The following is a 27,101-nucleotide window of genomic DNA, read 5'->3' as shown; positions in this document are numbered from 1 at the left end:
AAGGGGTATTATTCCACGCTGTTTGTGGTACCGAAGCCGGACGGCTCGGTGAGACCCATTTTAAATCTGAAATCCTTGAACACTTACATAAAAAGGTTCAAGTTCAAGATGGAGTCACTCAGAGCAGTGATAGCGAATCTGGAAGAAGGGGACTATATGGTGTCTCTGGACATCAAGGATGCTTACCTCCATGTCCCAATTTGCCCTTCTCACCAAGGGTACCTCAGGTTTGTGGTACAGAACTGTCACTATCAGTTTAGGACGCTGCCGTTTGGATTGTCCAGGGCACCCCGGGTCTTTACCAAGGTAATGGCCGAAATGATGATTCTTCTTCGAAGAAAAGGCGTCTTAATTATCCCTTACTTGGACGATCTCCTGATAAGGGCAAGGTCCAGAGAACAGTTAGAGGTCGGAGTAGCACTATCTCAAGTAGTACTACGACAGCACGGATGGATTCTAAATATTCCAAAATCGCAGCTGATTCCGACGACACGTCTGCTGTTCCTAGGGATGATTCTGGACACAGTACAGAAAAAGGTGTTTCTCCCGGAGGAGAAAGCCAGGGAGTTATCCGACCTAGGTCAGGAACCTCCTAAGACCAGGCCAAGTGTCAGTGCATCAATGCACAAGGGTCCTGGGAAAGATGGTGGCTTCTTACGAAGCGATTCCATTCGGCAGATTCCACGCAAGAACTTTTCAGTGGGATCTGCTGGACAAATGGTCCGGATCGCATCTTCAAATGCATCAGCGGATAACCCTGTCTCCAAGGACAAGGGTGTCTCTCCTGTGGTGGTTACAGAGAGCTCATCTCCTAGAGGGCCGCAGATTCGGCATTCAGGATTGGGTCCTGGTGACCACGGATGCCAGCCTGAGAGGCTGGGGAGCAGTCACACAGGGAAAAAATTTCCAGGGCTTGTGGTCAAGCATGGAAACGTCACTTCACATAAATATCCTGGAACTAAGGGCCATTTACAATGCCCTAAGTCAGGCAAGGCCTCTGCTTCAGGGTCAGCCGGTGTTGATCCAGTCGGACAACATCACGGCAGTCGCCCACGTAAACAGACAGGGCGGCACAAGAAGCAGGAGGGCAATGACGGAAGTTGCAAGGATTCTTCGCTGGGCGGAAAATCATGTGATAGCACTGTCAGCAGTGTTCATTCCGGGAGTGGACAACTGGGAAGCAGACTTCCTCAGCAGACACGATCTTCACCCGGGAGAGTGGGGACTTCACCCAGAAGTCTTCCACATGATTGTGAACCGTTGGGAAAAACCAAAGGTGGACATGATGGCGTCCCGCCTCAACAAAAAACTGGACAGATATTGCGCCAGGTCAAGGGACCCTCAGGCAATAGCTGTGGACGCTCTGGTAACACCGTGGGTGTACCAGTCAGTATATGTGTTCCCTCCTCTGCCTCTCATACCCAAGGTACTGAGAATCATAAGAAGGAGAGGTGTAAAGACTATATTCGTGGCTCCGGATTGGCCAAGAAGGACTTGGTACCCGGAAATTCAAGAGATGCTCACGGAAGACCCGTGGCCTCTACCTCTAAGAAAGGACCTGCTCCAGCAGGGACCATGTCTGTTCCAAGACTTACCGCGGCTGCGTTTGACGGCATGGCGGTTGAACGCCGGATCCTGAAGGAAAAAGGCATTCCGGATGAAGTTATCCCTACCCTTATCAAAGCCAGGAAGGATGTAACTGTGCAACATTATCACCGTATTTGGCGTAAATATGTTGCGTGGTGCGAGGCCAGGAAGGCCCCTACAGAGGAATTTCAACTGGGTCGATTCCTGCATTTCCTGCAAACAGGACTGTCTATGGGCCTCAAATTAGGGTCCATTAAGGTTCAAATTTCGGCCCTGTCGATATTCTTCCAAAAGAACTAGCTTCAGTTCCTGAAGTTCAGACGTTTGTCAAGGGGGTACTGCATATACAGCCTCCTTTTGTGCCTCCAGTGGCACCTTGGGATCTCAATGTAGTTTTGGGGTTCCTAAAATCACATTGGTTTGAACCACTCACCACTGTGGATTTAAAATATCTCACATGGAAAGTGGTAATGCTGTTAGCCCTGGCTTCAGCCAGGCGTGTATCAGAATTGGCGGCTTTATCCTATAAAAGCCCTTACCTAATTTTTCATACGGACAGGGCAGAATTGAGGACTCGTCCTCAATTTCTCCCTAAGGTGGTTTCAGCATTTCACTTAAACCAGCCTATTGTGGTGCCTGCGGCTACTAGGGACTTGGAGGATTCCAAGTTGCTGGACGTAGTCAGGGCCCTGAAAATATATGTTTCCAGGACGGCTGGAGTCAGAAAATCTGACTCGCTGCTTATCCTGTATGCACCCGACAAGCTGGGTGCCCCTGCTTCTAAGCAGACGATTGCTCGTTGGATTTGTAGTACAATTCAGCTTGCACATTCTGTGGCAGGCCTGCCACAGCCAAAATCTGTAAAAGCCCATTCCACACGGAAAGTGGGCTCATCTTGGGCGGCTGCCCGAGGGGTCTCGGCTTTACAACTTTGCCGAGCAGCTACTTGGTCAGGGGCAAATACGTTTGCAAAATTCTACAAATTTGATACCCTGGCTGAGGAGGACCTGGAGCATTTGGTGCTGCAGAGTCATCCGCACTCTCCCGCCCGTTTGGGAGCTTTGGTATAATCCCCATGGTCCTTTCGGAGTCCCCAGCATCCACTAGGACGTTAGAGAAAATAATAAGAATTTACTTACCGATAATTCTATTTCTCTTAGTCCGTAGTGGATGCTGGGCGCCCATCCCAAGTGCGGATTGTCTGCAATACTTGTACATAGTTATTGTTACAAAAATCGGGTTATTATTGTTGTGAGCCATCTTTTCAGAGGCTCCTCTGTTATCATGCTGTTAACTGGGTTCAAATCACAAGTTGTACGGTGTGATTGGTGTGGCTGGTATGAGTCTTACCCGGGATTCAAAATCCTTCCTTATTGTGTACGCTCGTCCGGGCACAGTATTCTAACTGAGGCTTGGAGGAGGGTCATAGGGGGAGGAGCCAGTGCACACCAGGTAGTCCTAAAGCTTTTACTTTTGTGCCCAGTCTCCTGCGGAGCCGCTATTCCCCATGGTCCTTTCGGAGTCCCCAGCATCCACTACGGACTATGAGAAATAGAATTATCGGTAAGTAAATTCTTATTATTTTTTTCAAACATCGATCAGGAACATCGCGGCTTTCATTTTGAAAGCCAGGACAGCCTCCCGGTATACATGGGGAGGGGGGGTCTGGGGGTGGCTTAATTTATACTCCCCAGCGGCTGCCTTTGTCTGCAGCCGCTGGAGGGGGGAACCCTGCCGTGCTGACCGATCAGCAATGATCGGCTGTACGGCAATCAGTAGGGGAGAGTGCAGGAAGGCAGAGGGACCTTCCGGACCCTCTGACAGCAGCAGTGGAGGGAAGTTCCTCATCCCTGCTGCTGCAAACACTCTATCGGACTGGTCGCATCCTGAGCGACCAGGTCAGATAGAGCATTTGCAGGCATGGTCGCATCTGTGCGACCATACTAGGCAAGTGGTTAAGAAGCATTAAGGTGGTTCTCCTTCCACTACTGGTGGTACATACACAGTAAGGGGAAACTAGTATGGCTTAGACATACAGTAGGTCTGCATATTTTTACCTGGAAATATCCAATTTTTTGACCGAAGGCTTCTCTTGTGTGTAGATAGGGGATGGCATGGTCCATAACAGCCTGCATGATGCTAAATGATTACAGATACAAAAATAGGTCTTTGATGGTGATATTAAACAAAACAGAATGGACTTTTCTGGGAGTTGCTGGAATAAATGTATCCACGATTGGCTCTAGGGATTGAATAATAGGCTGCAATGTCAGACCTCTTATAATGCAGTTTATGTAAGCAGACTGCATTTATCTGCTATATAATTAGGGCACACGTTAAGTAGACTGTTCCCCCAACAGTTACCTAAATAAAATTCATACTTTTACCTTAATTTGCTACTGTAAATGCTGAGCGATGGTGTTTAGAGTTAACTATTTGAGAGTAAATGCTAACATTTGTACATTACCCATAGGTGTGTTATTATATGTATAAATGTCAGAGATCCACAATTGAATAGAGGCTACAGTGTATGCAATGTCTTTATTTTAAATTGTCCCATTCATTGATACGGACCAATGGTGGTGACCAATGCAAACAGAGATGAGCACATATACCTAGTATGAACTGCCTGACTGATGTGTGATATGGGGGAAATATGCAAGGGTGCACAATTGGGAGGTAAATTAGTATATCAGAGTTAGACACTGAATCTACAGGTTGAGTCTCCCATAGTCGAAATCCAAATTTATTTGAGCATGATAAACCATATTGTACAAATTACATTCACGCAATGTGTATAAGGTGTATATAATTGACGCTATCGGGTGTATTCAATTGAAGCCGTCAAGTTGGAAAGACGGCAGTTTCCGACTTTTTATGGTTGAATCAGGATTCGACCTATTCAATGGGGCTGCCGTTTTTCCGACTTGTCGGAAAACACGTGGATCGGCGGATTAGCCGCGGATCCACATGTTTTGTCGAATTAGCTATTAATTCCGACAGTTTTTTGGCCCGTTTTCGACAATGCTCATCAGACTTAAAAAAAAAAAAAAAAAAAGTCGGATCAGCATTGTCGGAAATGCCAGCTAATTGAATACTGCACTGTCGGATCCACTGTGTCGAGAGTATCTGACATGCATTGAATAGACCCCCCATGGGAGATATCCAATTAGCTGCAGTAATTTACAGCGGCCGACTCCCCGGGGATATTCAATTATCCCCAAAGTGCAGCCACCGGCAGCGATTATCAGGGATTTCTGTCCAACTGCCGGAGGCAAGCGGAAAGAAACCCACAATTACCAGCACTATCAGCCCATGTTGTTCGCGAAAACACATAGAATCTGGAATAAGTTCTCGGACCTATGTGTCTTCACTCAAAAATAGAACTCTTTTGCTTTGCAAAAAAACACCCCAAAAACATAATTGGATAGGGGGAAAAAAAAATTGGTGGTAAAAAAAATAAAAAAAATTGGGGGGCTATTTCAATACCCCGCTACAGTATGTATAAGGGTTATATGAAACATCAATACACATACATTTGGGGACCATCCCCAAGATCTCATTATGGTGTGCAAATAGTCCAAAATCCAGAAAAATCCAAAATACTTCTGGTCCCCTTTAGGATATGGAAGACTTAACCTTTATTCCATCTCACAGGGGGAAACTGTGCTTCCCTTATGTAAAGACACTTCACTCCTCATCTTCACATGAAAACAGCAGTTGCCCAATTTCTAACAATTACCCCAATGGGCCTCCGGTGAGCACAAGCCTCTCAAGATCCAGACCACTCATCAGCACATAGACTCCCTTTCCAATATGGCCAAGCATGTTCTTCTCTGAAAGAAAAGAATTTAAAAAAAGGAAAGCTATGATCAACCAGACAACAAAATGAGGACAATAAACCTGAAGATTTATTGCAAGTGAAAATATGGAGGATAAGACACTATCACAGGTCCATGGAAGAAGCAACCTGGTTACCCAATCTTAACTGCACCACCTATCCCATTTTATATAAGTAGCCAAAGAGTTCCGGTTCATGGTTAGAAACATCATTCACTAAGGCCTTCAACTTTAAAATATCAATAGGTTCAAAGGCAAACCAGGTTCTCGACACTATGACCTTCGCTAGGGTAGTGAGATGAAGCGTATCTGTAAAGTATAATATTATGTCTCCCCAGCATACAATGATCAATTGACAGTGTGCCAATATCAGATTCTCATTTTGAGGGATTGCAACTGATCTGGCATGAAGCAAGCATTTAGATTAGCATTTATAAAGAATATGTGGCCCCTAGAACCCAATGATTTAACTGGAGAGGGCTACAGCACTGGAGGAGCCCTGCGAAACTGGGCCTGAATAGCATGCCTGAGTTATAAGTACCTATTAGAGGCTGTGTTGGGGAGTCTAAATTCCACTGACAATTGAGCAAATGATTTGAGTATACCCTACATATAAACTTGATCTAAGGAGGTAACCCCTTGCAAGATTCAAATATTATCTGTTTAAGCATACACAATTATGGAACGAGGGATTAGACCAGAGGTTCTCAAACTCGGTCCTCGGGGGCACACACAGTGCATGTTTTGCAGGTCTCCTCACAGAATCACATATGAAATAATTAGCTCCACCTGTGGACCTTTTAAAATGTGTCAGTGAGTAATTAATACACCTGTGCACCTGCTGGGTTACCTGCAAAACATGCACTGTGTGTGTCCCCGAGGACCGAGTTTGAGAACCTCTGGATTAGACCATAAGGGCAAACCACCATCCAGGTCTGGCCATTCAAACATGGTATGAGCATAATGCCAAACCAACAAGTCCTGTCTTAGAAGAAGAGGTAAACCTGATACAGAGATACCAGAAAGTTAAAATTATAGAGGGGTGAAAGAGGACCCCACCTGCTCAACTAGGAAACCCAACAGAGTATGTTCCTCACAAGCGGAAGCCCAACTTGCCAAGTGTACCAATGGTGATGCCATTTAATATAAACAGAGGTTAGGGAGGCCAAAACCACCAGAGGCCTTGGATCTGGACAAGGTTTTAAGGGCCACCCGAGTAAGCCTGTCGCCCCATATGAAAGAGGAAAGGATACTTTTAATCACTGAAAAGACCTTTTTGGTATGTAAACTGGTGTGTACTGGAGAAGATGGAGGTATTTAGACTGGACTATTAAGCAAAACCTTTTTCCACGTATGAACCCTTACTGTAAAATTGGAAGTTAAAGGGTCAATATCTTGTACAACATAGTTTTGGCATGAGGTGTAATCCAGACCCCCAGATATTTGAACAGTAGAGTCCACCGACGTGGGCAAGCTGGGAGACTGATACGAGGTAATATACAGAAACTGCAAAGTTATTAGATGTATCCCAATTTACAAGTAAACCAGGATAACTACTTAACGTGTTCACCTCCTACAGGACAGTATCCAAAGACCCATTTGCGTCAGCCAGGAACAACAAACATGTCATAAGCGTACTAAGCTATAACATCCTAAACCACCAAACCAAAGGTGATGTACATCAGAAGCAGAGTGCAGAAGACATGCCAGAGGCTTGATGGCTAATGCAAACAGGGCAGGAGAAAGGGGGCAACCCTGCTGAGTCCCCCTATCTAAGTAAAAGGGAGCGGTAGTATAACCATTAACCGATATTTGGGCTGCCGGGAAAGAATACAGCAACTGAATTCAATTAATTAAACGATGCCCAAATTTACGTAAAACCTCCCATAAATAACCCCATTCAACAGAAGTGAAGGTCTTGGCAGCATCCATAGATACCACTACTGCCTCCAGGCCTACAAAATAACTTCTCTGTAAATGGTAAGAGTCGTCGGAGAATCTGAAGAGTAGACATTCCAGGCATGAGACCTGTTTGGTCAGGTTGTACTATACTAGTAATCAGAGAGTTCAAACGCACAGCCAGTTAAAGGACATATTTTATTTTTGTTTTGCCCTATTGTTTTTTTTTCTGGACAGTGTCCATTTGGAGAAATCATTTTGATGGGGGAATGGTCATGAGTCCTTGTGATGTGTTCATCGGTATATATCTTGCTAACTCTATCCCAATAAAAACATTTGGTTTGCAATAACAGTCCTCCGTAACTAATACAATGACAGTGGTGGCGGCTCCCTCCACTGGCTGTATCCAGTAATATTACAAAGAATGAGCTCACCTGGAATCTTGCAGTCCTCAAATACCAGCTCACTGGTGCTAGATCCTCTCATCCCCAACTTGTCAAGTTTCTGTGCGGTGCTAAATCCTGGGGTTCCCTACAACAGAAAACCCCAAACACTCTAAAACATATACATACATCCCTTAAGCCTCCATTCCTTGCAGAGCTACAACCACATGTTCTGCTATCCAGCTTCTGCCTATTCCTGAGGAACTACAGGTTATACTGACCTTCTCCACAACGAACGCAGTGATACCGCGTGAGGCTGGCTGAACACTGGAGTCTGTCTTTGCATACACAATAAGCACATCAGCATCCGGCCCATTTGTGATCCAGAACTTGTTGCCATTCAGAACATAATAATCTCCTAAGAATATACAGCAAAAGGAACAAAAGAGGACAATTTATCAGTATTATAAGGTATTATTTTGAAAAGGATTTAGATCATTTTCAAAAGGGTAGGCAAGATTTCTACCCACTCGCTAGCACGACTTGAGGAAACACATAATTGACACTTTGTTTTCAAGAAAGGATTGTGTGTACTGTAGGGATCAGTTGCACATGTCTTTTCCAGAAGACAGACCCTTAGAGCAGGGACACACAGAGGAGCCGATTCAGTGTTGCAGCAAGTCGGCCGCAGTTACACACACACTGCGTGATATTCGGCCATATGGCCCCTTGTATGCATCTATACTGCACCATCTATTCTAATAGTCATCATCACTGTCAGCATACAGTTGTATCAGCCCTGTCCTTTGTGCAAGAGATGCGTGAGAGATCAGAGAGATCTCTGTACACTACAGATGTATCAGGAGTCACCATTGCTCCGTATGCCAAAAAGAGAGAAAGGGGAATCCTTTCTGGGATCTCCTGGATTGCTTGCTAGAGTTATCACGTATTTGGATAATCGGAAAGCAGTCAGGAACCCGGCTGTCTCTATCCCGGCAGTCAGAATACTGACCCTATACTGAATGCTGACACCGGCATCCAGAATGCACCATCCCAGCGCCGGAATACCTACAGACGGGATCCCGAACGAGGACAGATCGTGGCGCACCACAGGTTTAGGCTGTGGGGGGTGGGGTTAGGGTTAGGCACCCTCCTCGGAGGGTTAGGCTGCGGGGGAGGGGGGACACGGGGTTAGGTTTAGGCTTCCGCGGGGGCTGGTTAGGGCGTTGAGGAAAGAACACCCCTTACACACCCCTGTCTGCTTCTTCAAAATCGCTGGGATCTCATACTGATCCCGGATAATCAACCCCTGATATAAAGGGATAATAACCCTGCAGTAAAGACTTCACCAGTGACTGACCTGCATATGGTATATATCCCACTAGTACTGGGTATGTGGTGAATGTAACGGACTATTTGAGAAACACTATGGACGGTGACTATTAACCACTTGCCGGCATGGTCGCATCAGATGCAACCACACTAGCAAGTACCTTATCTAACCTGGGCGCACAGTATGCGAACGTCAGATACACAGTGTTTGCAGCTGCAGGAAGATAAACTTCTCTGTGCTGCAGCTCTCAGAGGGACCAGAAGGTCCCTCTGCCTCCCTGCACCCTCCCCCAGTATTTGCTGATCGGTCAGCATGGCAGGACCCCCCACCCAGACAACAGCAGCCGCCGGAGAAATGTAAATTAACAGCCCAAGCCCTCCCATGCACCTGCCGGATGTTCTGGCTGTTAAATGATAGTCACGATGTTGGAGGGAGGGAGGGAGGGGGAGAGAGAGAGAGAGAGAGAGAGAGAGAGAGAGAGAGAGAGAGAGAGAGAGAGAGAGAGAGAGAGAGAGAGAGAGAGAGAGAGAGAGAGAGAGAGGATCCGACAAGGGCTATTCAATATATATATATATATATATATATATATATATATATATATATATATATATATATATATAAAAAAGTGGAGTGCTGCATCTATCGCTATTTTGGTCATTACCCTACCTTTGCGGGCACCCGGCGCGTACACTGTTTGCTGATGGTAGAGCCGGTACCACTGAACGCGCGTATATACATACACACTTTTTTTTCCCACTAAAATCATTTTGGATAAAGTTACTTACATGTTCATCACCTAAATCACATAAAAATATAACCTGACAATTTCTGAGCAGTTTTTGAAAAACAAAAAATTGTCAGTTAAGTTGAGATTAAAACCTTCTATATCAGGCACCATATAAATCTATAGCAATTTCACCATCCTCATTAGTGACATTAGTCACTTTTATGCGCTATATATAAAGGATCATTTTTTGTTGTTTTGGATGGAAGAATTGTGTGTTTATGAATTCATATGATTGTATATTAAATTGATGCTTTTAAAAAAAACAAAAACATTTTATATGTTTGATTAATTATCTTATGAGCCCCCCTTGCGGAGTCCTCTCTAAACTTAGCCTGTGTGCAAATGCCTCAATACCACAATACCACACCAGACACACCAATTCCCATTCAGCCTTAAGTGGATGTGTACAACCCATAATTAGCCGTAGATGCCTTAGGCACCAAAATGGACTTGTCTGCAACTCTGAAATGGCCCCAGAGAACTGGACAGAGACAGCCAGATTAGTGGACTTGCGGCAATACGGCAAATCCACCAATCAGCATATATTTCATTCTAATAACATAATACAGAAGCATGATATACAGAGTAAAGGTACCCGGTAAAGGTCACCTCAGTCTGCCCCCTCCATCCAGGTCAGCCCTGTCCAGCACCCCCACCCCACCCCCTCCTGTCACATGCTTATAGTTTTCACGTTAGGCTGTTTTAGCAGCGCGCCACACCATGCCGATTATTAAAGGCCAAAATGTGCCCTGCTCCTTTAGTGGAACCCCGCTAAAAACAGCCTGCCGCCATGTGAATAGATTATCTATTCACATTAAAGGGAGTCTTGGGGGAAGTCCAGCACAGCACACCCCCATCAGGGACGCCATGCCTGGGGCACACCTTCATTAGTGATGTCGATTAGGCCGGAACACCCCAACGGGGATACCGGCGGTGCCACGCCCCCTCTATTTGAGCACGCCAAAGGCACGCATGAACTGCCTGGCACCATAGCGCCCCGCCCAAATCCTGGGGGGGGGAACACTTAACACCGTTCCCAGCGGCATGGCGCTCTGCCCTCTTCTCCAGCGCCATGTCTGTCCTGTCCCCCTAGCACAGGCAGCTACTGGAGCACAATCCTCCGGTCCTACTGTGCATCTATGTTGGAGATGGGTCGGACCGTAGCAAATCATTACGTAGATTCATGCTTCCTCGGCAGCGATACTGTAGGTAAATACAGCAAGCTACGCCTGTTGTAGTAGTTATCCGAGCTGCGTCGCATCAAATCACTGAGACACCATCAGGGCATCTTGTAGCACCCACGAGGTCACATAAGCAGCCAAGTCGCAGGTTCAAGCGAGAGCCAGGAAATATCCGTCCTCAGACAGAGATCTCTGTCCTCTTCCACAGCGACACATTTTCCAAACTGAGGACGTCGCTGCCCCCTCCCCACCCCCAAATGGCATCAGACTGCCAATCCCTGACCGTCTGATGCCGGAACTGCGTTCTGTGTCGCAGGATCCGTTCACGCAAGTAACAAGTAACAAACATCGGTACTTTGCACATCAGCATGCAGATCCTTCTGGATCCAAATTGGCCCTAAGGTGCATACAAATCACACTATTACTGGCAGCTCACAAGTTATGACTATGGTATAGGAGGTTTGGTGTTCAAATCCGCTGTTTGGAGTGTTCCGACACATATACAGAAACCTCCGCTAGCAGATACAGCATTTGCCCCTGCCGACATTCCTTTCTGCACTAATGTGACCTCATTAAAACAAAGCAATGTGATAGGATAAATGTTATTTATGGTTACTGTAGACAATCGGGGACTACTAATACTAGCTGGCCAATGTGTTCACCGGAGTGTCTGCTTGGATATACTGTAAGTATAGGACATGTACATAATATGCGATATGGTTAGGTTATCTTCAATACATTATGGGGTGTATTCAATTAGCGTCGGATCCATTCCGACATGCATTTGTCGGAATGGATCCGACAACCCCTATTCAATCTCATCTCAATTCAACTTTTTCAAGTTGAATTGAGATGAGTGACCCAGAGGAGGAGACGGGTGGGGGAACTGCGGGGAGACCAGCGGGGGACAGCCGCGGGCAGACGGAGGAAAGCAGTGTTACAGTAGCGCTGCAGGAGGATGTCACACAGCCGCCCGACCTCATGGCAGTGTCCACCCGAATCCAGCAAGCGTGACCTCACTTGCTGGAGCCGGGTGGAAGCTGTCGTGAGCGGCGCGGCGGTGTAACATCCTGCTGCAGCGCTGTTCTCCCCCTGTATGCCCTGCGGCTGTCCCCCGTCTCCCTGCGGCTCTCCCCCCCTCTCCTCCTCTGGGTCCCACATCTCAGTCCAACATTTTTTTATGTCGGACTGAGATGATCGAAAAGGGGGCCAAAACCTGTCGGTTTTGGCCCCGTTTTCGACACAAGCACATGGATCTGCAGCTATTCCGCCGATCCACGTGCTTTTCGACAAGTCGAATTCCTCAACTTGTCGAAAATATTGAATAGGTTGGAACCCCTTCCGACCTAAAAAAAGTTGAAAACTGCCGTCTTTGACAGGCGACAGCTTTCAACATCAATTGAATATACCCCTAAGTAGTACTGCATTATTGTGTTCTTTCAACACGTTTGTAAATGACCGACAATCTGATCTGCATGCACTGCTGTATTACATATTGTTACTACTAATACAAAACTAATAGATACATTATAAATGTTACACTTGAATAAAAAAAACATCGACACCTTTTCCATTAGGAACAGGTAGAAGATGTGAGGCTTACCTTTCTTCTCCGCCTTCAGCTTCATGGACACCACATCCGAGCCGGAGTTTGGCTCACTCATGGCGAGAGCTCCTATGTGTTCTCCACTGATGAGCTGTTTAAAGAGCAGAAGCAGTCACAAGAAATGTCTGGAACAGTCAGCTGTAGGAATACAAATGTATTTCTGTATTATACGTAAGGTTTGCGCAGGAGATAAAGGGCCGACACAAATCAGCCGACAGCACCACCGGCGGATCCGCGGTCATGTCTCGGAGGTCGATTTCTGCCTATAGAGGTGCGAGCAGAGGTCAGCTTACCACACCAGGCACTTATATACACACAGTGAGCTGCTGCGGGAAGCCTGTCAGACTGGCACACAATAAGCGTGTGTTCCAACAACTGGGATCATGGGTGAAGCAGGTTTGGAATTATGTTAAGAAATAGCCCCTAAAGCTGTGTACACACTAGACGATCTAGAGGACGATGTGCCCGATTCCACTAATGTCTAGTTTGTATGTCACTGACGATGCGCGCTCCCGCACGTAGTCAGCGACATCGCCCGTCAGATGCGTATACATGGCCGACATCGCCAGTGAGAGCCATGCTGCCGAACGTCGCATGGCGTTGCCGTGGCCCCCCTTCCCCATCCAAATCGTTCATCGCTGCCAGCAAGGGACTATGCACTTACCAATGCCTGTCCCGCCGTCACCAATATCGCTGTGTGCGCACATCGTCTAGTATGTACCCAGCTTATGGTCATTTAATATAGCGTTCACGCTAGGCTGTTTGAGCAGGGCACCGCGCCCTGCCCGATTTTTTAAAGGCAAAATCCGCCCTGCCCCTTCTGTGGCGCCCTGCTAGAACAGCCGCCCGCTTCCTGCCCTCCCAGCGTGTAAAGATGTTGTGCGCATGCGCATCAGGGTGGTTAAAATGCTTGCCAATACATTAATACAAGTAGCTGTCTATATGATTACTACTGGGATTAAAGGTTATGTGTAGCCCTTATGAAGTTGTGAATTAGCATACGTGGCCCTTGAAGATTATCTGCTCATCACTGATCTAATATCCTACACAATGTTCTACCACAGCAAGCTATTGGGGAGAGATGTATGCAGGACAAGGATTTCCCCAAACACCAGAAGCAGTTTCAGGGATATGTCAGTGATACCCCTTTTCCACCTATGAGCACGGGTCGCAGCCGGGAGCCTGACGCGGGTGCTACCCGGTTGCGGCCCGTGCTCAGCCCCCTTTCCCATCAGCAGTCACCAACACGGCACATTGCCGGGTTGGTGACGCTGCTAGTGACGCGGCAGGGGCGGCGCTGGGAGATCACATGATCTCCCAGCGCCGCCCTTCCATACAGTGTAAACGGGAGCCGTGTTGCATCGACACGGCTTCCGTTTACACTACAACCCTACCCGGATCATTCCCGTGTCCTACCCAGGTATTTACCCAGGTAGGATTCACGGGTTACTTGATCCGGGTTTTTGCGGGGGGACCCTTTTCCACTTGCAAAAAACACGGGTAAATGCGCGCCCCCGTGCATTTACCAGTGTTTTTTGAGCTAGTGGAAAAGGGGTGTAACTTCAGAGTGGGGGTGCAGGGGGCACAATCGCTGCCCCACAGCATCTGCATGTGGCTTTCAGGGTGCATGGAACAGCACCCACCAGCCAGTAGCACTGCTGCAGAGCTGCCAGTAAGCACCCTGAGGATGTTCCAGCCAATACTCTACTTCCTAGAGCTGGCGGCCCCATCCCTTAGGGATGCCAAGATTAGGTAGCAGGGCTGGCACAGGGTGGCATATAGCCTTGTTCTGGCCCAGAACGGATTTATTCCGCACAGAGGGCACCAGCCTTTCATCTTTCCTATTTTTTTCCATTTTGTTTCATAAACTTCCACCACAACAGGTTCAACGGAAGAGGTCATCTCCAATAGTGCACTTAACAGCCCTCAAAACTACAGACCATACCTTAGGTAGATACTTTTCTTGTTGGGCTTCATTTCCGTTTCTCACCAGCTGGTTGATGCAGAGATTGGAATGAGCTCCGTAGCTCAAGCCAACAGCTGCTGACACCCGCGAGATCTCCTCCACCACCAAAACATGCTCCAGGTAACCCATGCCGGCTCCTCCATACTCCACTGAAAAAGGATAAAACCAACAACTCAATTTAAAAAAAAACAGAATTCATAAGAATGGAGGAAAGTAATGACTATGGGGTCTATTCATGAAGCAGTGAAAAGAGTGGAGAAAAAAAAGGTCCTGTGGAGAAGTTGCCCAAAGGAACCAATCAGCTTTGAAATAAGTCTTTGTCAAGTGCATCCTATAAAATGTAAGGGAGAGGCCGATTGGTTGCCATGAGCAATTTCTCCACATGGTCTGTTTCTCCGCTCTTTTCACTACTTCATGAATAGACCCCTATGTTGGGTTCCATTTTAATGTATTTTAGTAAGATTTAGGCTGGAAGCTCCAAATTAATGGAAAAAAAAGAAATTAAATGTTATCTGGAGAACTACAAGTTGATGGCATTCTGGATTTCATTTCCCCGAAGCATTTTTTGTATGCCAACATTTGCCAAACAAAACATTTTTAGCGACTATAATGGTCATTCTAAAAAATGGCGCATGAACAGAATCAAATTTAAATAGAAAATTTTTAATTTTAATGTATTATGTGAGAATTATTTAAGTGACAATAAACCTATAGTCCAAATACAATTTCGTATAATGGCCCCTTATTCCGAGTTGTTCACTCACTAGCTGCTTTTAGCAGCCGTGCAAACGCTAAGCCGCCGCCTTCTGGGAGCATCTTAGCAGAAGTGCTAACGAAAGGATCGCACAGCGGCTACAAAATAATTTTGTGCAGCTTCAGAGTAGCTCCAGATCTACTCCTAGCTTGCGATCACTGCAGATTATTTAGTTCCTGTTTTGACGTCACAAACACCCCCTGCGTTCGGCCAGCCACGCCTGCGTTTTTCCGCTCACTCCCTGAAAACGGTCAGTTGACACCCAGAAACACCCACTTCCTGTCAATCACTCTGCGGTCAGCAGTGCGACTGAAAAGCTTCGCTAGACCTTGTGTGAAACTACATAGTTCGTTGTAAGAGTACGACGCGCATGCGCACTGTGCCGCATGCGCAGAACTGCCGTTTTTTTTTGCTTGATCGCTGCGCTGCAAACGAAAGCAGCTAGCGATCAACTCGGAATGACCACCAATATGTGGGCTCTCTCGTGTTTTAACTTTAGTTTAATGCGAACATTTTATCTCCTTAATTATTTTGAATCAACTTATAAAACATATACCAACATGCAATATCACAGGCTGATGTCATAGTCACTAGTCCTGACATTGGGGGGCGCTGTGCCAGAAATGTTCTGTCACTAAACCTAGATAACCGCTTTAATGCAGGAAACACTGTATCCCTGTAACGGTCACTGTATTTATTTGGATCCTAATGTAATGCATGGGGGTAGATATCCCTAAGACAAATTATCACCTGGACACCCAAGTAGGCCATTTTCACATCAGGAGCGAACCTTGAGAAAGACCCGGGGAGGGTCAGAACGTATAGGTGTCCTTGTACTGACCAAATTCGGATGGTGGCGTTTTTGGACTGATCCGGTGTGTGGAGGAGACCTGAGACCAGGAGCTTCACTTGCTGCAGCTGGGAGGAACACTGGAGAAATACGCTTTTAAGAACTGAGGTTGGCCAGTTCTCTCCAGGCCGATACGATTGCCACTCTTTCCGGATAAATGGAGGAAAAGCATATGGAACAGGAAGGATCACTTTACAAATTAAGATACTGTGATTTACAGCGCTGGTGGAGCGGTATTCAGTGTATTGACTGTCTCTACTACTACTACTACACTAGCTAGGCCGGTCAGTAACTGGGCTTCTGCCCAAGGAGCAATGTCTTGCACTCCCAGCAAGTACAGAAAAGTTAGAGATCCCCTGACCGTCACAGCAAGGACCACCCCTGTACTCGTACCGCAAAGCGAGAACCACAGTTCTAAATGCTCATTGCATCAGAATCTCTGTAATTCCATCACTTTCTAGAAATCTCCAGGGCATGCTTATGTCAGTTTGAGGTGTGTACTAACCTGGGGCGGTAATACCCAGAACGCCGAGATCTCCAAGCTTCTTCCAAAAGTTCTATGAACACATAAATAAAAACATATATAGTTATATACTGTAGTCCATGCACAATTATCAGCAACAGAAAAGAAATCAATGATAACCAAAAAATTGTGACATAGCTGATACAAATTTTATTTAATTAATTCATAACGCAACCTTGACAACGCACTGTTATATGTTTACCAAGTCCTGCGCTTCAAACAGAACATAACGTTTTGCTTTATGCAAGTACTGTTGGTCTATGGTACTATGAGGGAGGTGTAGCTCCTAACTACCATGTTACAGGCTGGGTTTAAAAAATGACAGTTAGGAGACTTCCGGTGGGCGGGGCACCAAGCGTGTCCGCTTTTTATCTGGGCTCCGGACATCGACTTTTCAGCAGGGGGATTATCAGCAGCCTCTTACCTCCCCCGTGGCTTGCTGTAGTGCCACCACATCCAGGACAAATTTGTGCCTGCTGTCAGGTCCGGAGTTCCTATTTCTGCACCGGAGTCAAGCCTGCAACGTGCAGGCATATATGACCGCCCCCCCCCCACCCCACCATCTTTGGCGCGAAAGGCTGGAAAACGCCGGAGAGGTAAGCAGGTGGGTCCACGAGTGCACGGTGAAGGGGGCGGAAGGAAGAGGAGTCTCTGTCCAGAGACAGGCAGGCCACGGCCCAGTCAAGCCTAAACCGACGGGTCTCTGCCGACAGCATCCACTCTCAGCGTTATGTCTGTAAATAGACAGGCACTTGAGGGCTGACGCTAAATAGGGCAGGATCGGTCCAGAGCTCCAACTTCCCCTAACCAACCCAGCACTCGACTATGTCCGGCCCCCGGGGCACACTGTGATCACTCACCCACCCATAAGCCCAGGAACAAGAGGACTATCTGACAGAGCAGCGGGACGCCGCACTCTGTTACATTATAGACTGTATAGACTATTTACATTGAATCAGAATATAAACATACAATCAGCTGGGTTACAGCTCCAGAGACTTATCTATGCAGCTGCTTCACAGCGGACTTTATTGAAATTTGTCTGCACTCCCTATTTGGGAACAGTTTTTGTTTGAATTATCTGTTTGCAAATATCATATTTTATTAAAAAAAATTCTTCAAGTGGTTACATTTAAAAATAATAATTCTGTGTTGACAAACTGTTACAGTGTCATGACGTCACATCACGCACGAAGCAGAGCGGTGCCAGCGCATCCCAAGCCTCCTGTCAACTTGTGAAGGAGGCAGGATGATATTGGCTGCTAGTGGGAGGCTGGGACCAGTGGCAGGTGCGGGAGCAGCATCATATGAAGGGGAGAGTCGCAGGTTGGCCACCCTTGTTCTAGAACACAGGTACTCAAACTCGGTCCTCAGGACCCCACACGCTCCATGTTGTGCAGGTCACCTGTAGATTTTTAAAATGTGACAGTTGGTGATACACAGTGCAGCTGCTGGGTGACATGGAAAACGTGAACCGTGTGGGGTCCTGAGGACCGAGTTTGAGAACCACTGTTCTAGAAGATAATAGCTAAAATCTTATGTTACTATGGGCAGCATCTCTAAAAACCTGCACTTTAGTAAATATACCCCTCAGAACATGATTATTTTCTCAGGTCTTGGTTCCAGTGGTGGATACAGGGTGTAACGCACACTCATCGTCATCACGGGCACTTCGGTCATCCGTGACCCCGCCTGCTAGTCCATGGGCTGAACTCAGCCACCTCCGCTCCTCAATCACTGAGCAACTATTGCCCGTCACAGCAATAGTTGCTCAGCGAATGAGGAGGCGGAGCCGGCTAGGAGTTCGGCCCCAGGGAGGAGAAGGAGGTTGGGGCAATTGCCCCGGATCAACCACTGCTTATTCCAACGCACAGTGCAAGCGATCCTGACTGTTAATAGCCTTGGCTGATTCAGTAATTAGTAGATTCCAGTCCACATCAAGCATATTGAAATCTCTCCCAATTATCACTTTACCCTGTATTAACATAGAGGGTGGGATGTACTAAAGGAAAAATGCGGTAAAACCCCGAAACAAGGGTTCGCTGTAATGCGCATGCGCGAAGGCCAGCCTGCATATGCCAATTACACCTGACAGGGACCCGAACGCCTGAAGCCAGAGGCTGTTGCAGAGTCCCCATTGCTTAAACGGTACAGGGGCAAACAGTAGTAAACTAAGCTTACTTCTGTTCAATACTGAATGCAGGTGAATGCTAAAGGGGTTATTTTATTTATTTATTTATTAACAGTTTCTTATATAGCGCAGCAAATTCCGTTGCACTTTACAACTGGAAATAACACTGATATAACAAACTGGGTGATAAACAGTCATAGAGGTAGGAAGGCCCTGCTCACACGCTTACAATCTATAGGGAAATAGGCATGTATACACAAGGAAAGGTGCTATCTATTGCATAGCTGTCCGCCAGATTGCAAAGGTTCTTGGTGGGCTGTATTATATGGTCATACAGCAATGATGAACCGGGTACGAGAGGAAGGGAAAGTGAAGAATGAGAAGACATGTGAGGATATGTGTGGACTGTACAGAGTGGATGCAATTTGATAGGAAGGTTTAGGAAAGTTATGTGGGCGGTTCTGGAATTTGATATGCTTGCCTGAAGAGGTGAGTTTTCAGGGAACGCTTGAAGGTTTGGAGACTAGAGGAGAGTCTTATTGTGCGTGGTAGGGCATTCAACAGAGTGGGTGCAGCCCGATGAAAGTCCTGTAATCGTGCATGGCAGAGAGTAATGAGTGTGGATGAGAGACGTAGATCTTGTGAAGAGCGGAGAGGTCGGGTTGGGAGATATTTTGAGATAAGCGAAGTGATGTACGTTGGTGTAGTTTGGTTAATAGCCTTGTGTGTAACAGTATTTTATATTGAATATGGTAGAATACCGGTAACCAATGGAGGAACTGACAGAGTGGATCTGCAGACGATGAACGTCTAACCAGGAATATTAGCCTCGTAGCTGCATTCAGAATGGATTGTAGTGGTGAGAGTCTCGTTTTATGGGGTCTATTTATTAAGTCTTGGAAGGAGATAAAGTGGACAGAGATAAAGGGGTGTAGTATGGTATACCGGCGGCCGGGCTCCCGGCAACCAGCGACCGCCGGCATACCGACAGCGTGGCGAGCGCAAAAGAGCCCCTTGCGGGCTTACTGCGCTCGCCACGCTGCGGGCACGGTGGCGCGCCACGCTATTTATTCTCCCTCCAGGGGGGTTGTGGACCCCCACAAGGGAGAATATCTGTCGGTATGCCAGGTGTCGGGATTCCGGCGCCGGTATACTGTGCGCCAGGATCCCGACATTCGGCAACCTGAAGACCACCCAGATAAAGTACCTGCCAATCAGCTTCTAACTGCCATGTCACAGACGGTGTTTGATAAAATGACAGTGGTTGGCCTATACTTTATCTCTGCCAACTTTACTTGTTACTTCCATCCAAGGCGTAGTAAATAGACCTGTCTTGTTGGCAGGGTCGGACTGGCCCACAGGGATACCAAGGAAACCACCGGGTAGGCCCCACTGCCTGAGGGCCCACTCCTTCCTCTAGGGATCAGGTTCCATGTGGAGGCTGGCCACACCCCCTTTGTAGGCTGGCCACACCCCTGAGCATGGGCCCCTATTACTGCATCCCCCCGGTGGGCCCTTCATGCCCCAGTCCGACACTGCTTGTTGGTAAATAGAGTGCTATGTTTTCAGCACTATTATCCAGTTGTTTGGTTGAATGTTTTTTGGAAGTGGCAAATTAAGCTGCAGCCATATTGTCATTAATCTTACTCACCCGGATATCCTTGAACTCATTCTGTTGATCTATTTCTTGTGCTTTAGGGGCCAGATGGTCCTGCAGAAACTTGCGCAGTGTATGCCGGAGCTACATTGGAGGAAGATTACAGTTACAGCACACACACCAGAAACACACAGGTCACAAGAGAACAGAGCCGCAGCTAACGCCATATATCCTTTCTGAATAAATACTACAGTATAACTTCAAAAATCCAGTTTACAATATAAATGAAGGTCCACCAAAAACTGCATGAAATGGAAAGTTACATTTAAAATTCTAATATTCACTCCATATGTAATTGCTTGAATTATATGGCGGCATTTTTCTAATTAGTTCAGAGAACTTACGGTTTACTGCAAGGCCACAGAATACTGCTATACAGAAGAAGTAATCTCCAATATATACTGGAAATAAGACCAACTTGCAACGTATACTTCATTCTAGCACCCTGCACCTGTCACAACCCGTACAGTTGCTCTTTCCTGCCTGGGGGGGTGGCTCTCTGCTCTGGTGCTGCTAGCACACTCTGGTCTGTATCTCAGTACTACAGGAAAACTCAAGCGGCAAGTTGCGGTAAAGATTTACTGGCAGCTATCAAAAGAACATTTTTAATGCGTGTCCAAATGGATAACCTGGAAAACACAGAACTATGTAATCTAGCCTTTATGCCATGGGTCTTCAACCTGTGGCCCTCCAGATGTTGTGAAACTACACATCCCAGCATGCCTTGCCTCAGTTTTAGCATGCCTTAATAGCAAAACTGTTAGGGCATGCTGGGATGTGTAGTTACACAGCAGCTTCTCAACCATCAGTGCAAAAGATCTTGCTTCCTAATTTAAAGACAAGGGGTCTATTCATGAAGCATTGAAAAGTGTGGAGAAGTGAGCTAGTAGAGAAGTTGCCCATGGCAACCAGTGTTGAGGTAACATTTATAAAGTGCAATCTATAAAATGATATGTATCAGCTGATTGGTTGCCATGGGCAACTTCTCCACAGGCTCACTTCTCCACACTTGTCACTGCTTCATGAATAAACCCCAAGATCAGATATAAAATGGTATCTTTGTCCCAAACAACAACAACAACAACAACAACTTCTCCATTTGACCCTATTCCTGCAGAAGTCACTTGATGTGGTGTTGGGCACCTTTGATTTGGGTGGTCTTCAGTATGCCGACTGACGGGATCCCAGCGCACAGTATACCGGCGCCGGCATCCCGACAGCCGGCATACCGACACTTATTCTCCCGCGTGGGGGTCCACGACCCCCCTGGAGGGAGAATAAAATAGCGTGACCGTGCCCGTAGCGTGGCGAGCGCAGCGAGCCCGCAAGGGGCTCATTTGCGCTCGCCACACTGTCGGTAAGCCGGCAGTCGGGCTCCCGGCGCCGGTATGCTGGTCGCCGGGAGCCCGACCGGCGCCGGGAGCCCGACCGCCGGCATATCGTAGTGAACCCTTTGATTTAGGTAGCATTTGAACACTGCATGTTGTCTGTATTGCAGACAGAGCCGGCCCTAACCAATATGATGCCCTAGGCAAGATTTTGGCTGGCGCCCCCTAGCACCACCGCTGGTTCCGCATCTGACCCTGCACCTCTTTCCCAGCACGATCACCCCTCACCCATAGCAGTCCTTATTTTGGTGTTTGTACCCCCTATATTTTAAATAGGAACAGTTCTCACATTTGGTGCTCAGCCCAAAAAGGGGTGTGTTTTTGCTGGCAAAGGGCATGGCCACACAATAGTAACCCCAATTCCATGTACGCCACACAGTACTGCAACTTTATTCACATTTGATCATGCGATAGTGTTCATAATTCATATTACATCCCACAGTAGTATCACTTTACCTTATAAACGTTACTCCTCACAGTAGATCCCCTTATTCACATTACATCACACTGAATTGCTCCTTATTCACATTACACCACACCTTATTGCTCTTTATTCACATTAGACGACACAGTAGTGCCCTTTCTATATGCAAGGCCACATAGTAGAGCACCTTATACACATAATGCCACACATTAGTAATGCATTTATACACATAATTCCACACAGTAATGCCCCTTACACATATGAGATACATTATTAATGTCCTTATAAACATAGTGCACCTTACACATTATGACAACCTTTATTAATGCCCTTTTACACATAATGTCCCTTACACAGATGCCGCACATTATTAATGCCCTTATACACATGACACACATAGTGCCCCCTACACATTTGCTGCACATTATTAGTGCCCCTATACACATAATGACACACATACAGTAGTACCGTTACACATATGCCGCACGTTATTAATGCCCTTATACACATAATGACACACATAGTGCCCCTTACACATGTTACACATTATTAACACATTTTTACATGACACACATAATGCTCCTTACACATATTCCGAACACTACTGCACAACCAACCCACTCACATGCACACAGCATTCACACTGCCACTAACACTGTGACCTCTGCCTCTGCTTGGATACAGATGTGTCCTCATAAATCTTGCCTCAATGCTAACGTCGGGCACATTTTTATGAAAATGCATCTTATTTGCATTGCTATGTGGCTAGGATGCACAAGCAGCTTCTACTGATTAAAATTATATGCAGCATGCCTATATACTGTGTGAGACTGTGGCTGTATCTGCATATGAAATTCTACACACAGAATATAGGCATGCTGCATATCATTTTAATCAGCAGGATCTGCTGATGCCCCTAGGCATATCAAATGCCCTAGGCAATTGCCTAGTTTGCCTATGCCCGGCTCTGATTGCAGACACTATTGTTGTACAGCTAATTATTTTTTTTGCGTGCATCTGATGTTGGCAGCGTTTGTGAGGGCTTTGGTGTGGTTTCCCTATTTGAATTTTGGATCGCGCTGCAGCCCAATCTCTGGAGCCTCCACTAACTAGCGTTAATTTCCTGGAGATATGGCTGCCCAAGAGAGACACGGTAACGGCAAAAAGCCCTATTTGCAGAGGAATTCTATTCACACCTCAGGAGGGAGGCTCTGGAAGAGGTACCCTCTCCAGCAAATGTCTCCATAGGCATAAAAGAGCTTTACGCGACCAAACTATGAAAAGCTGTGCTTTTTCGGAGTTTGGTACATAGGGGTGAAACTGTTTTTTTCTGTGAAATCTGCATTAGTACATTGTGTTGATAAATATAATATGCAGAACTGTACAACGTTAAGTTTCTGTATAATTATCACAAATTGATAAATAGATCAAAATATAGAACAGGCTTCAATTAAAAAGTACAAAAAAGGTTCACAGATTAAATTGATAACATTTACAGTATTATAAAACACTAAAAAGGTAACACCAATGGAAGAATTGTAAAGGAAAAGCAGTAAGGCATTATAGGGGAAAGATTGTAGCGCATGTACTCCGGCGTGTACCAGGGAAGCTAAATTTAAAAATCAGAATTTGTAGAAAATTATATTAAATTGAGAAGCGGGGCTGAAGAGGCAATCTCCCCATTACTAGCCACCATTGCTGTACCTGTCACACTAAGGTACTTCAGCGCCAAACCCCCAGACCGGGTCACCCAACCCGTCCCCTCCATGTCGCCTTCTTTCTCCTGTCACCCTCTCCCGTCTCCCAATGCCTGTCACCCGCTGCCACTCCCAATGCCCGTCACCCACTGCCACTCCCAATGTCCGTCACCCACAGCCACTCCCAATGCCCGTCACCCACAGCCACTCCCAAAGCCTGTCACCCACAGCCACTCCCAATGCCCATCACCCACAGCCACTCCCAATGCCCATCGCCCACTGGCTCTCCCAATACCTGTCACCCATTGCCAGTCACCCACTCTCTCCCAATGCCCATCACCCACTGCCACTCCCAATGCCCATCACCCACTGCCACTCCCAGTCACCCGCTGCCTCTCCCACTGCCCGTCACCCACTGCCAGTCACCCACTGGCTCTCCCAATACCTGTCACCCACTCTCTCCCAATGCCCGTCACCCACTGCCACTCCCAATGCCCGTCACCCACTGCCACTCCCAGTCACCCGCTGTCTCTCCCACTGCCAGTCACCCACTGGCTCTCCCAATACCTGTCACCCACTCTCTCCCAATGCCCGTCACCCACTGCCACTCCCAATGCCCATCACCCACTGCCACTCACCCACTGGCTCTCCCAATGGCCGTCACCCACTGCCAGTCACCCACTGGCTCTCCCAATGCTCGTCACCCACCGATCCTAATTCTAGGGTGTTCTGCACCCTGCTACACCCTAGAATTAGGATCAGGTCTCCCAGGGTGTGAGGTAGAGTGCTGCTGAGTTCTCTAGCAGGGACAGCACCATACTGCAGGTTACACAGCACAGGCTGAGCCCCATACATACCACACAGCAGCAGCAGCATACAGGCCGCAGGGATAATTACACGGATAACCAGAGAATCAGTTACTATTAGCAACGGCACCAGCTACCGGCACAGGCAGGGGACATGGGGGAGCGGGATCTCACCTGTTTCTGCTCTTCATTCAGCCCGTTCACAGTGTCATCTACCGGGACCCCAGCACCAGAGCACCACCGGCTGCCCGGGGCCAGCAAATGCCAGCTCCGGCGGCTGCAGCGGGTCAGCGTACGCAGCAGCACGGCCATGATCTGTGCACGTCTGCCGCGGCTGTGGAACGCAGTCTCTCTGGAAGAGGGGGTGGGGCAGCCGGAGCCAATGAGATCGCTCCGTCCTCAGGCTTTCTGCCAGGTGACCCTCCCAGCGGCCGCCTGTCATCGCTAGTCTCACCTTCACCCACCACAGTGCTGCAATGCCTGGCTGTATACAAGGACACAGTCTCATATATACACCAATAATATCAATGGTAATGACAGTAGCCGGATCGTGTATTCGTACATGTAATGTAAGGAGCGATGTGTGGTGTATGTGACGGGGAAGACATGGTTACCATGCAGGATACGGGTGTAGATCAGAGTCGACAATAACTAGGTCGACAGTCATTAGGTCAACAGTGACTAGGTCAGCACCTGAAATAGGTTGACACAGTCATTAGTTCGACATGGAAAAAGGTAATCATGAGTTTAAAAAATAAAATAAAAAATTTGTTGGTGTTGTTTTCTTTATAAAAGTGACCCCAATTAGCACACCACGCTCCCTCGCATGGCTTGATTCGCTTTCCATGCTTCGGGCAGGCTCCTGTTCCCAATCGTAGTCCACGTGGATCGCAAAGTATGAAAAAGTAAAAAAAAAAAAATAGTCCACGTGGATCGCAAAGTATGAAAAAGAAAAAAAAAATATATATATATATTTTTTAAAAACCTCAAGTCGACCTTTTCATTTGTCGACCTTTGCCTTGTCGACCTAGTGACCATGTCGACCAATAGTGGTTGACCTGATGAGTATCAACCTAAGTGCTATCGACCTAAAGACCATATACCACAGGATACATGGTAGAAGTCTGCATTGGTCGAAGTCACTAAGGATGTTGGATCACTGCTATAGCCATATAGGGTGGGAAGTGGGACCAGTTCTACACCTTGCGGTGCCCAGTGCGAAAGTTTCTACTGGCGCCCCCCGCGGCAAAATGTAGTTCGCAAAAAAATAGGGGCGTGGCTTCATAGGGCCACATTTATGCCCCCAGGAGCTGTGCCCCCAGTTGATTTGCCCCAAGTAGTTGTGCCCCCCAGTTGATTTGCCCCCTGTAGCTGTGCCCACCCATAGATTTAGTAGCTGTGCCCCCATTAGTAGCGACGCTTTCAAACCCTAAAAGAAAATAAGAATTTACTCACCGGTACTTCTATTTCTCGTAGTCCGTAGTGGATGCTGGGAACTCCGTAAGGACCATGGGGAATAGCGGGCTCCGAAGGAGGCTGGGCACTCTAGAAAGATTTATAACTACCTGGTGTGCACTGGCTCCTCCCACTATGACCCTCCTCCAAGCCTCAGTTAGGACACTGTGCCCGGACGAGCTGACATAATAAGGAAGGATTTTGAATCCCGGGTAAGACTCATACCAGCCACACCAAGCACACCGTACAACTCGTGATACTATATCCAGTTTGACAGTATGAAAACAACTGAGCCTCTCAACAGATGGCTCAACAATAACCCTTTAGATAGCAATAACTATTTACAAGTATTGCAGACAATCCGCACTTGGGATGGGCGCCCAGCATCCACTACGGACTACGAGAAATAGAATTACCGGTGAGTAAATTCTTATTTTCTCTGACGTCCTAGTGGATGCTGGGAACTCCGTAAGGACCATGGGGATTATACCAAAGCTCCCAAACGGGCGGGAGAGTGCGGATGACTCTGCAGCACCGAATGAGAGAACACCAGGTCCTCCTCAGCCAGGGTATCAAATTTGTAGAAATTTGCAAACGTGTTTGCCCCTGACCAAGTAGCTGCTCGGCAAAGTTGTAAAGCCGAGACCCCTCGGGCAGCCGCCCAAGATGAGCCCACCTTCCTTGTGGAATGGGCATTTACAGATTTTGGCTGTGGCAGGCCTGTCACAGAATGTGCAAACTGAATTGTACTACAAATCCAGCGAGCAATAGTCTGCTTAGAAGCAGGAGCACCCAGCTTGTTGGGTGCATACAGGATAAACAGCGAGTCAGATT

The 27,101-nt window shown here is 47.1% G+C and overlaps 1 protein-coding gene across 2 annotated transcripts in view; it reads right to left on the bottom strand.

Annotated features, from left to right (window-relative positions):
- Positions 1 to 25,184, bottom strand: part of IVD (isovaleryl-CoA dehydrogenase) — a 37,228-nt gene extending 12,044 nt beyond the window's left edge. The window contains exons 1-9 of one of the 2 annotated variants that reach the window (XM_063947316.1): positions 24,987 to 25,184; positions 20,492 to 20,581; positions 16,692 to 16,743; positions 14,562 to 14,731; positions 12,614 to 12,707; positions 7,991 to 8,127; positions 7,761 to 7,857; positions 5,330 to 5,423; positions 3,645 to 3,726 (exon numbers count right to left, since the gene is read on the bottom strand). In XM_063947316.1, the coding sequence (XP_063803386.1) occupies positions 3,645 to 3,726; positions 5,330 to 5,423; positions 7,761 to 7,857; positions 7,991 to 8,127; positions 12,614 to 12,707; positions 14,562 to 14,731; positions 16,692 to 16,743; positions 20,492 to 20,581; positions 24,987 to 25,124 (954 nt within the window). In that variant the 5' untranslated portion in view covers positions 25,125 to 25,184. The remainder of the gene's footprint in view (positions 1 to 3,644; positions 3,727 to 5,329; positions 5,424 to 7,760; positions 7,858 to 7,990; positions 8,128 to 12,613; positions 12,708 to 14,561; positions 14,732 to 16,691; positions 16,744 to 20,491; positions 20,582 to 24,986) is intronic. The other variant, XM_063947317.1, reaches the window with a different exon arrangement.
- Positions 25,185 to 27,101: the final 1,917 nt, after the last annotated feature.

The sequence above is a fragment of the Pseudophryne corroboree genome, chromosome 12, assembly GCF_028390025.1.
Source record: "Pseudophryne corroboree isolate aPseCor3 chromosome 12, aPseCor3.hap2, whole genome shotgun sequence".
Taxonomy (NCBI): domain Eukaryota; kingdom Metazoa; phylum Chordata; class Amphibia; order Anura; family Myobatrachidae; genus Pseudophryne; species Pseudophryne corroboree.
The sequence above is the reverse complement of the archived record's forward strand: the minus strand, read 5'-3'. Positions and strand labels throughout refer to the sequence as shown.